This window comes from Polypterus senegalus, chromosome 17, assembly GCF_016835505.1.
Source record: "Polypterus senegalus isolate Bchr_013 chromosome 17, ASM1683550v1, whole genome shotgun sequence".
Taxonomy (NCBI): domain Eukaryota; kingdom Metazoa; phylum Chordata; class Cladistia; order Polypteriformes; family Polypteridae; genus Polypterus; species Polypterus senegalus.
Window position 1 is genome coordinate 37,001,983 of NC_053170.1, and position 12,716 is coordinate 37,014,698.

At 34.2% G+C, this 12,716-nt stretch overlaps 1 protein-coding gene across 1 annotated transcript; it reads right to left on the reverse strand.

Moving 5' to 3' along the window:
• Nucleotides 1-558: 558 nt before the first annotated feature.
• Nucleotides 559-11,345, reverse strand: tmem222b (transmembrane protein 222b). The gene is made up of 6 exons (XM_039740070.1): nt 11,203-11,345; nt 9,237-9,321; nt 7,528-7,559; nt 4,754-4,850; nt 3,320-3,450; nt 559-2,684 (listed from the first exon to the last, which is right to left on the reverse strand). Exons 1-6 carry the CDS (start codon nt 11,322-11,324, stop codon nt 2,597-2,599), a joined length of 555 nt encoding a protein of 184 aa, XP_039596004.1. The 5' UTR covers nt 11,325-11,345; the 3' UTR covers nt 559-2,596.
• Nucleotides 11,346-12,716: the final 1,371 nt, after the last annotated feature.

Here is a 12,716-nt window from a genome sequence, read left to right on the forward strand (position 1 = left end):
AAATGAGCAGATACAGTATGTTCATATTACTTCTGTTAGATACATAACAAAGCCAAAGGTGCAAAGATGCACAATAAAGAGTAAGGTCAATTTATTGACCCATAACTAATCTCCCCATCACCACCATCAAACAAATAAATACATTAGAAAATGCACATTGTAACTGTACAAAATATAATTTATGTGGCCACTTGCAGATCAGGCAAGTACTCATCCATATTTCAGTATAGGTGCCTACATGCAAAACTGTGAAAATATGACTTTCCAACCATTGCTATATCTGGGTAAAGAAGCACCTAATCTATCAGTGCTAATTCTAACAGCTAAACATGACTAAAATTCTTTATTATCAAAATACACAGTGAACCAGAACACAACATTTTAAAGCCGATTCTAGATTACTTACTACAGGTTGACTGACTTTGTCTTTTCTTGTACCAAGAACACACTATGCGACTCTTCAATACCACCTGAGGGGGTAAACGTAAACGTTAACATTATACAAAGTTATTGTCTGTTTTTACCTGCGTTTTTATCACTCTTTAATTTAGTATTGTTTTTATGAGTATGCTGCTGCTGGAGTATGTGAATTTCCCCTTAGGATTAATAAAGTATCTGTCTATCTATCTATTAAGGCAGTGTTATATGTACTGCTTGACTTTTGATTTCTTCAAAACCTGAAATAGAACTCTTCAGAGAGTTAAAATTACCCACATTTCTCACCTGGAAAGGCAGTCATACGACATCAATATAAGCTATTTTCTTAATTTCTCTAATTGCTTAGAATGAGCAGTAACTTCACTTATAATGTGTGTATATATGTGTCTGACGGGCAAAGTACACAAGGAATCAGTTTGTTATTTTGTTCTTTCAGAGTATCTTGACTTTTCAGGCATCTAAAAAGCCCACAATTAGCCTCAAGCGTCATGTAGGTTTAATCCATTACAGCGGTCTTAAATTAATGATGTACAACTAGTTATTTTAAAATGTCCTGTATCATGAGAAAGAAAGAAAGAAAATATTTTGTCCTAAAAACGCTATTTCATGGCCGCTACTTTACAACGAATTCTCCAACATACAAGCAAACGTTTCTGCAAGGAACCTTTTAACCTAACCTGAATAGCACTGCTCATGATATATAATTAAGTTAAAATATACATTTACTTTTCTCCTTCTTAAAGAATTTTGTAAGAGAATGTTTTGATTCATTTCATCACACATTTCTGCTTATTTCTCAAATATTCATAATTCTCAAAAGAAAAAGTGGTAAAATAAACTACATGAATAAACCACATGGATTAAAGTAAGCAATTGCAAATTCTGGTACAAATTGCCAAAAATCTCAAGATGACTCATATCATTCTCATTGGATTAAAGAAAAGAGGTTTAACTCATAAGCTGTTATTTATGATACTAATCTGTTTAAATGCAATATGTAAGGGATTTTACTCAGAACAAGAGGGTTTCTCCAAGAGAAAAAGATGCAAAACCTTTTGAAATTTGCCGACAGTCTAAAGCAAAGACAAGAGTTCTGCCAGATCTTAAGAAAAGTACCTGCTGCTATGGGCTGCTCCACAGCAAGAAAGAAGGTCATGTTTTCTTTGAAGTATAACAATAAAGAGATTAATTTTGTCATCAACAGGTCTGTGTCTTAGCAACAGCTTTAGCTTTCACAGCAAAAGCTGGCTGGGAAATCTCGCTGTGCAATCTCTTTTAGAAAGAGAAAGAATTTGCATTGTTTTCAAACTATTCTCAACTAATTAAAACTCAGGTAATGAAGGCATGATAGTTCATAGTAACTGTATTCACCTGACAATTATTGCAAATTTGGCACTTAAAAAGAAGATTTAACAATCTAAATAGTCCCAACGTCAGTGAATGTAGAGTGACAGTATTTTTAGGACTAAAGAAGCCAAGCATAGAAAGAATTTACAACCCTCCCAGTTCTATAGAAAAATATTTTTTTCCAAAATTTTGTGATATTAATGAGGCGCTTAAATGCTTAAAATGTCCATGGAGAATTGTTTTTAAAACATCAACATTAAATATATCAACCCAAAGAGCACTTTTAAACGTCCACAGTAGGGGGACACTCCTGCTGTTTTCACAGTCTCTTCAACTTCTCCACTTATCAGCTGCTCTTTCTTATACTGCATATTCTCAATGGGGTTCTTCTCAACTGACAACATAAGTTTCAACATTTCAAAGAGAAAATTATTCTTTACTATTATAACAAAAACATATATAATCACCGATTTATTTTTTCACACATGCGCTACACTTTCATCTTTCAAAGTTTTGATCAGTCATGTGTAAATATTGTTCAGTGGGTTACTATAGAAAAAAAAATTCATTCAGCCAACTTTTTTAATAAAGGCGATTTTCAGTTATATGGTAATTTGAAAATTATATTTCCCACTAAAGATGTTAAACTTGTAAAAGTGATTCAATCAGGACAATAATGTTTTAGTATTACTATAAAGATATGTAACAACATGAATACCCTGCATTTTGAGAAGGCACAAACATTGTGCCTTTCATTTAAACAGCTTTTCAATAGTTTTATTTTCTTATAACAAGCAGTTGTTGTTTCTCGTCATCGAAGGTTCAGTGTAAGGCTAACAGTTAGGATTATCCCTAGGAGTAGAATAAAGGGGAGCCAGGTTTTCAAAAAGCCTCCGAAGCTGCAAGAGAAACAAAAAGCATCAAGCATAGCTATAACATTTGTCTAAAGAATTACTTAAACTAAGCTGGCAACACTTTTGAAAGCTTCAAATTAAACATTAATGTTAACAGCAGCACACATCCCATACTGAAAGTGAAAACCTGGATATCAATTGTTTTTATAGGAAATTCAGCCGTATAAAATATGCATTGACCTGTAGTAAATCTCAGGCATCCCCAAATAACCCATTGTTTTTAACATTCACAAGACTTCTTATAACGGCAGATATATTAAAAAAAAAAAAAAAGTTATGCTTTTAAAGTCTGAAAAGCTGGTGAAATTGAACGTGAATTTTAACAAATTATTTAATTTAACACAAGACACCCAAAATTGTTAAAGGATTGTGAGGGTAATTAATACCTAGAATGAATGAAAACAATGCTAAAATCAGAAAAAGTGACATTCGTGAAAAAATAAGTATACTCTCTTATTGTTGAACTTTTAAATTTCAATTGAAATTTCAATTCTTAAATTTTAAATTGGAGAAAAGGACATGCAATGCTGAATTTGTGAAACGTCAGTCTGCAGCATACAGCTGTAACTTAACTATTATAAAAATAAAGATGTAACAATATGCTAAGTAATATTTCTCACCTGACGTATTTGCTATAGAGAAGAGACAGGAAGCAGAGTTTGACCATATTCCAGGATGTGCTGTTATCATAGCGCATCAGATTCAGGGCCATGGCCACATGTGAATGACAGTTGTCACAGCAAAGGTTATGCTGGGGAAACAAAAATGAAAAGGGAGAAGGCTGAGCAAATGGAGAAAATGACACATTTAAAAGAAAGAAAATAATTAGAATGCTCTGGTCAAGCATGTATACCTTTTCAAAGACTGCATTGAAGAGTGTATGAAATTTAAAACCATGGCACAAAAAGGGTTAGCAGAACAAAAACCATTAGAAATATTTTTAGAAACATGACAAATTGTTCTCAGAAGTTTATTTCATTCCTTTTAACAGAAGGGTAAATTTACATATTTCTAAATATCCAGCAATTTTAATATATTTCATGATTTAAGATTTCTTTCGAGTGTGTTGTACCTGTTTTTTGTATTTGTAAAGCACATTAAATCATTTCATATCAGATCAAGTTTATTAATGATAAGAAATTGGTAGATACTTCTAAGCACATAATGTTCTTCTTTAGTTTATATAAAAAAAGTCATACACATCTTCATAGCCTTCCATAAACTACACCCAAAGCCTCTAAAAAATCTTACCTCACAAATGCATAAAGCAACATTACCTATTTTAAATAAGATTACCAAGCACAAATCAAACATACTTGATTTGTGTTTCTAAACTTATCAGAAGCTTATATTGCTTATCCTAAACAAAATAATCAGCTGTATACAGGAGCAAACCCATGTTTACTGTGACCGGAGTGTCTAGAATGTTTGCAGGTTAAAGCTAGAATCTTTCCAATTTAAAATTTTCACTATAACATACATCAGCTGAATGATTACATTTTGTTACAAACACCAGACGACTGAAATAAAAAAAAGCATGTTGTCGTATTTGGACATTCTGAAACTGGAAACTTAATAAACAGGGGTGTCATCAGACATGAAATTTGCTGTTTTACCACAGAATCTTCACTAAGAAAAACAGTAAATAATTAAGAAAATATTGAAGGCAAAGACAGATATAAACACAATGAGTAAAGACATACATTTCCCTAATCTCATATTTTACATGAAGGGTATGAATCAATACGCTCCAGGTCTGTGTTCACTCTGGAAGGTAAAATTTATTTCCATTTTGAAAAGGTGTGTATTTCAGATTCCTGCCCAATGCCCTGAGGATAGGTTTGGGTTTCCTGTAACAGTACACTCTAAACAGCAAATTGACAAAATAGGCTTAAAGATTCGGAAACCACTAAGTATACTGTAGTACAAAAATCTACTTTCCTAAATCATCTGTAGATAGTTTTATATTACATTTATCAAACATAACCTTAACAGTACATCTTTTCACAAATGTTATGTCTCCTTACACCATTGCTTGCTCAACTGTCAATTACCATTCTGTGTTTATATTCTTCTGAAGCTTCATGTACTGCAGTGTCCCAAGCATTAGGGCCACTGGCATAGACTTTGTCCACGTCAAGTTTCCAATACCTTAAAGAAAAAGAAAAGAATAACATTTTTAACACAAATTGATAATTATACATCATATTTTATTGCAATCCATTATAATGGATGCATTGTTCTATTCATTAACAGCTCTTTAGCTATTTACCCACATTAAATTTCATCTCCCACAAATATGCTCATGCCTATGGTTTGTCCAAATGCTTCCACAATGATTTGGGTGATTATCTGCATTTCATCCACTTACTTATCATTTACAAATGTAATCACCTTGTTTGATATATTATTTTTGGCTTATACTTTTTAGTCAATTTTTAATAATGCCTGTATTTATTTATTTATAACAATTGTTTTGTTTTCATTTACAGTTTCATATTTGAAATACTAAGGGGCTTCGCTTACCAACCCCCGTTTTTGTTTTTCTGGATACACACTTTTTTTCTTTGAATTGTTGCGATTTCATTAGCTTCACTTTTATTTCAGAACTTCTGTAAAAACAATATTTGAAATCTTTTGAGTCCCAATGTGCTGTATCTTTTAAATGAGGTCCGTGAGACATGTGTTTAATGACTTTGTACCATAATTCAGGGTAGGTTTCTCTATTTGGAATTTCAGCACAGACAAAATGATCTACATCATCAGCAATTAATAATTTTTTTTGTAAAGTAACCAATAAATGCATGTGTAGTAAACATTGTTTTTGAAATTCTCTTGACTTAAACTTCAAAGCCTTACAATATTGAAATACATCTGACATGTCACCTATGTCCATATATTTGATCTCTATTCGCCATTTTGTTATTTCTCCGAGTAATAATTTCTCTTTCTTTGCACTAATGCGATGTTTACTTTCTCTGTTTTGACACTGTTGTTTTTTTTCTGCTTTCATATTCTGTATCTTGCTCTGCATGTGTTTCTACGAGTCTTTTGAATTCCAGTTTTCATTATCTCTAACCTGTTCTGCATGTGTTTAGCCCCTTGTTTTTTTTTTATTTACTTGTTTATCACTGGTCTGGGTTACTGAGTTTCATTGAGTAAGTAATCAGGCTGATTATTGTGGACTTCCATCTTTAGAATAAAACTGATGAGAATGTCCAATGTGAAATGAAAATGTTACAATGTGAGATTTTTAACTAAAAAAATAACTCGCTTATAAACTAAGACATGGTTGAAACAAAAAGTTGAAGATCTCCAGGATTTGCATTGTTAAATTTTGGGTAAACTGGGGTTGAATGGGGGTGAAGTAGAGAGGTGAAAGATGGAAAAAAGGCAAGAACACCATGAAAAGTAATAGAGAGAGATACAGGAAAAACAAAGGCAAGCTTAAATAGTCAACAATATTGTTTCACAAACAAAAATTAATGAAAAATTATACTGAATCACTTACTTTTGTTAAATCTATTGCCGAGACGTTATCAGATATTAAATATTAAGATATTACTATTTTCATAATTATCTTATTCAATAAACAAAAATATCCCCATTAATACTCCGAGAGATGGTTTAAGTACATTTTTGGAAGCGATGGATAGTTTTACTATCACATCTCGTAAAATGTTATGTTCCACATTCCGAACAACTCACAGGTACTGTACAGGTGGAAATTATTGGGGAGTGTGCAGTATTTAATAGAAGTAAGTAATATACTTGCATGTCCCAAGAAAGGACCCAGGAAGTGCCTCTTAACACAAAGGATTATGAGAATCTAGAGCAAACTAGCGCATATACAGTTGTAGTGGAGAGCATGATAAATTATATTGATGAGATACTGAGACAGGTTAGCTATCTGCTAACTAAATGATTCTGATAGTCTGAACAGTTCCTCTTGTTTAACAAACTTATTTTATTGACTGCTCAATAACTGTAACATATACATTTAAAAAAATATATAAGCTGTACAATATCACCAGCACACATCTGTTACAACAAAGGGACACACTGTTAGTGCTCACCCGTTTCTGAGGTGCATATATTCCAGATAAAGTATCCATTCTACCTGACTAATAGAAGCACATTCTGTCTACAGAGCACTTTAAAAATCACAGACATGGAGATCAACAGATTACAAAACAACAAGAAGCCCCTCATTAAACACACACACCCACCCTTCGAGCAACTAGAAAAAAACAGCTTGCATCTACAGATGATCCATGCAATATATTTTAGATAAGAAACAGAAATTGCAAAGAAGCACCTTGATTTTACAAAAACTTACACAAATCTAAAATATATTAGTAGCTGCACAACGAAACAGCTTTTTTTAAGCACACTTTCTTTCTTTAAAGAGTTTAAAATTTAGGTTCTAATTTTAGTTAACTAAACCGGAATTTTTCTTTAAACTGTTAACAATCCACGATGTGTACTGGAAATGAAGGTTGTGGGAAAATGTTAAGTCCTGCACTGTGCCCACCGCCCAATGGTAGACTCAATACTCAAATTCTTGAAATGCCAGAGACTCTGCAGGTAGTTAAGCCCATTCATTCTGGAACTTCTCAGACAGACCAAGAGTTATCTGTACTAATTGTTGTCCATATATCATCCACTATATATCAAAAGGCCTGACCTATTGGGGAGCTTTCTAAAGCACTGGTCCCTCATGACAGTTCACTCTCTGTAATTCTGGAAACGCTTGTGAAAAGAAAGCTGATGGTACAGAACTGGTGCAGATACAATTAAAAGTAAACATTTTTTTTAAGATACTTACTTTGTTGGTTTACCAAAGGCCATGTTGTCTTCCTGTAAAATAACATAAAATAAAATAAAGTTAAAAATGGTTAAACAACCTGGTTTTCCTATGAAACTGACAAACATGCATTAGAAACAGTTTTGTTCTCAATTCATTACAGCTACAGTGGCATGCAAAAGTATTTGATCACCTTGAAAGTCATCATAATTATCTGCATAACAAAAGACTTGTACTCATATTAAGCCATTCAGTATTTTAAGGTGACGCCTTGTGCAGTAACAATACATTTCCGTAGTCACATTAGGTTCTCATGTGGATAAGAGATTTTATAAAACCCAATATCTTGACTAGAAAGCAAATCATGGCATGTCTGCTATTAATTTTCCTTATATTTTTTTCAGAACACTTTTTATACTTTTCTGTAAGAAATCATAAAACAATTCCATCCAGGAGGAAACTCACAGGGGAGAACATACAAACTCAGTGTAGGAAGCACCAGGATGCGACCCCCCGTCTCCAATAGTGATTATTTACAGAGATGTAAAAGCATCATATATTTTAATGCACAAGCTGCTTCTATTTTACATTTTTGCTTAATTTGGTTGTTGACATTTTAAGTCCGTAAGTGTTTTCTTTTTCTTACTCAGCTGCCAAATACGTACATAGCAATCGTCAAAATGGAGCTGCAGTAATAAATTGTTGAAATAGGAGAAATACCAATATGCATTTGTTGGTTTTCTCAGAAAAGCAAAATATACACTGGTCAAACAGTTTTACGCAAGAAAGCAAGAGTAGACACAAGATGTGTAATTAAATGACATATTTAATCTAACAGCAAGTATTGTCCTCTAATTAAGAAATTGTTTGGAATGAAACCCAACAGCCCTAGTAGGTTAACAAGTCCAATGTTAACATACACAGGTTTATTTTTTAATGTTCTAATTAATTTTAAGATTAACATTTGCAGATATAAACAAGCTATGCAGAAAGAACCCTTAAACACGCAAATTTCACAATGCTAAGTTATGATCAAAAACACTTCTATAAAAATCTATACAAATAACAATCCAATGCTATAAATAATTGGAAAATTCAAGCGTATTCTCAAACAATCAATATTTGTCTATCAAACCTCGTCCTGTCAGTTTAGGTGCAACCAAATGATAGCTTCAAATAAAATCCAGAGGTGCAACACTTCGTGGATACCGCACTACAAAATTTACATGTGTGCAGCGAGGAACGTGCAATGTCATAAAGACTAACGGCTTCACAGAAAAGGCATAATGCAACATTCTAGTCTTTCACTGGGGCTGATTTTGAAATAAATTATTTCCTTCTACTGCATGTAGTTATTTTTCTTTTTCACTTGGGATGTCAGGAAGAAAGTATGTTGAACAATTAAACCCAACTGAATACAACTACATTTTCTCAACTCATCACATGACATCACAGTCTAAAAAAGGCACCTCTAGAGAGGCACACGTTCTGCCTCTGCCTTATTACTAAGCTCAGTACAGAGTCATGCTCAAATATCCACTCAGAGCTTGCAAGAAACCTCTTCATTGTTTGAAAAACTACACAGGCTGCACAAACGTCCATTAAACTCTCAAAATGCTTTTACTTGTACTGAAATATTTTAAAAGGCTGTGGAGGAAGAAAATGTATATTCTTTAGAATAATCAACTGTGTCATATACTACCTGGACATTTAGAGATTGCAAAGCTTACCGAGACAAAGTATGGTCCAGCAAAGTCCTGGATTACACCAGTTGATGTACAAATTCCCATGTGACCAATGAAAGGAAAGAGCCATCTGAAAGATAAAAGGGAAAAAAAAAAACAATAAATAGACAAAGACAGTCATGACAGGATTGCAAACAGCTGGTTTGAAACCCACTGTCCTAATTGTCTTTCCAAATTAAGCCACACAACTAAGAACTCTTAGTTCTCACAAGGCCAGTATTAATGTGTTTGTGAATACTTGAATACAAATGTTATTTGGAAACTTCACAGTAAAATAATTAAGATGTCAATTTTAAGATTAAGATTATATTATTATTTTGCATACAACTGCACTTTCTTATAAATGTATGAAGAGGTGGCTCAAGTAACCAGAGACTTGCACAGATTAGAGCCTCGTATTAAACTGGCCATGGCTAACTGGCAGTACAGATGTGTGGTTTCATGGCATGTTTAATCAAAATTTCCCAGACTATTCATTTCTGTGAGGAGAACAGGCTTCCAAATATTTAATTTCCACAAATTATACATCATACTTAATTTTGAAATCACTCCCCTCTTCATTTACTTCCTTGATTATTGAATATCGTATTTTAAAAATGATGTCTGCAGTCGTCAGAATACTTTGCATTTCAGAATAAAATAGTAAAAGATTTTTTTTTTATCCTGGATTTTTACTACTGCAGTGCTCTAAGCAAAAATACTATGAGAATGAAACATGTTCAGTATTGACTAATACATGCAAACAAGAATTTCACTATACTCTGTACATGTGACAATAATAATCCTACAAACCTATGATTTGTATTTGACAAACTTTGGAACTAACATTTCTTAGTTGGTGTGAACACATTTTTTTCACTCCCAAGATACTGAATGCAGAAAATTATTCAGACATACTAGGAAGGTTCATACAGTACCTTGTAAGGCTACCTTCATGCCATTATCAAAAAGGTGTTTTGTGAGAAACGCTTAAATGGCTTTAACTTGGTAGTCACCGTAAAATGGGCAATCCTGACACTTTTTAATGCATATATATTGCCTTCTTCTGCAAGAAAATCGTTATTGTTTTTAAGCAAATAATAAGTGCATTTAATATGCATCACCCTCCCCATGATTTGTTCAACACTATGTTCAATCCTAAATTCTCTGGGGTCCAATATCAAATGCTTCTAGGTTAGACTGGTACCCCATTCATTCCAATTTCTTATTCTGCAGCCACTGCTGCCTGAACTTTGTACTGGACGAACCGAGTTAAACAAATATAAATGTACAGAGAGATAAAACATACTTATGTAGAACGTATTACAGTATGTCCAATACCATCAGTGCAATTACTAACGATCGGTGTTGTACTTCATCAATGTGGCATCTTTCACTACTGACATCTACTATGACCGCTTCACATGCTAATTTTAGCATACTTAACATAATCTTAAAAACTATGAACAGTCGTGAAAAGTGTCTTGTTCAAATTACTACTTGATACTTTCAGAAACAATTTCTTAACCAATAAATCAAACTGGCTGCCTCAACTGACAGGGAGAAAACATATTAAAAGGATCCGTTTCATCGACTCCGCAGAACAGTAAAGTTGAATTGCCTAAGGCTTACTTACTGTCAAAAACTGTCACACAGAACTGATATGCAATAACATTGCTGAAGACATAATTTCTTCTCATAATCACAACGTAAATCAACGAATACTGGAGACGTTTTATTAGTTAGTAAAAGAACTACGTTTGTGTTTAGCGTTGTCTTTAAGCACAAGGCAACATGAAATTAATTTGTCACAAATGTATTTAGAATACCGGTTTGAACGGCTAAATAACCTTCCAACTGTGGGTTTTCCATTAAGGTACATCGCTTCCTCACTAGCTACCAGTCTCGTCACTCACATTACTTTCACTTTAAGAAATAAAGGCAAGTGAAGCAGGCTCTCCAGTGCACTCACGATAATACAGGGATAGGAGTCCACACGATACAGTATGGAAAACGACTCCTTTCCACATCCATCCGCTCAAATCCACTGTTGAACTGCTTCATGTTGGCGTCTGCAGATACCACTTCCGCCATCACTGAACGAGTTGGTCGCAGTTCCGGGTCAGGCCCCACCCTCTTCTCTTGGGAGGGAGGAGTCTTGATTGACATTTAGAAATCCCGCCCACCTTTAAAGTTAACGCTCAAGAGTAATTTTGAACGCACCGCGCGTAGATTTCTCAGTTTCTTTGCTACAGGTTTATATACAGTATTGTGCAAAGGTACTAGCTGCGAGTTATCTTGACAATAAGAGTTGATATGCTAGTTAATACACTATGAAATTTTAAAATAAACACACATAATTTGTGATATAGTAAAAAGAAAAAAGAATGTCGTTATTTTTGTAACAAGTCAGTATTTTGTGTGGCTACCCTAATTAGAGTGTACCCTATCATTCCATTTTTTTCAGCCAGCTTAATCCTGAGCAGGGTTGTCTGAACAACTGTAGGAAAGCCACACATGCAATGTCACACAGGGAGGACCCAGGACATGAACCCTGATCTCTTTAGTGCAAGGCAGCAGCCTACCACTGTGCCACCACCATTAGAATGCTGTATACAGAATTGAAAAAATAACTATGTGATGCAGTGATTAATGAGCCCAATATGCTGTAAAACAACGCTGACAAGTTGCATCAGCCAGGGATGAGCTACCATACCATCAGGCCAATGAGCAACTGCAAAACCTGTGGCAGGAGTGCCTATTAAAACAGCAAGCCTGTAATGTCACAAATGGATAACTATCAAGTGTGGCAAAGGTGAGGTGAGTGCTCCTTTTAAAGATAAGAAGACATCTTTCAGAGCCATGTACAGAGCAAAAACATCCATTCTAGCACTTGGTGCCAGCATTACTTTAGTGTCAGCAGTCGGATGAGAAGAAGACTTACTTCCAATATTAAAATTTGCAGAATACTGCAGAGGCAACAATGGGCAGTGCAGTATCATTAGACTTACACTTACAGAAAATTAAAATATTTGTGTACTTTTTTTCTGCATTTTTAAATGCTCACTTTGTTTTGCTTTTTTTTAAATCACTTTTTATGCGGCATTTCTCTGAATACAGACAATACATGATGAGCAGACACTACCACAAATGGCTAAGAAAGGAGCAGATGCTTCATTGTTACCCACTTGTGTGCTTATGAGTAAACAATTGACTAAATAACCAGCACATGATTAATCACCTGATCCTGCCCTCACTTTTTTCCTTGGTTTTATCTTCAGTCTTTTCTTCTTCTTTCTCTTACTCCAACCTCCTCAAGCCATTTATCATTTTGTGAGTGTAGATGCCTCCTTAATGACACCCAGAGCATCAACAAGGGCCAGCCAGGGAACATGTTGACCATTCCCCAGTTAAGTGATCCTAAACCACACACTCCTACACTCACGAGGTCTGTGCTGCACTCTTCTAAGACAAAACCCTGCACCC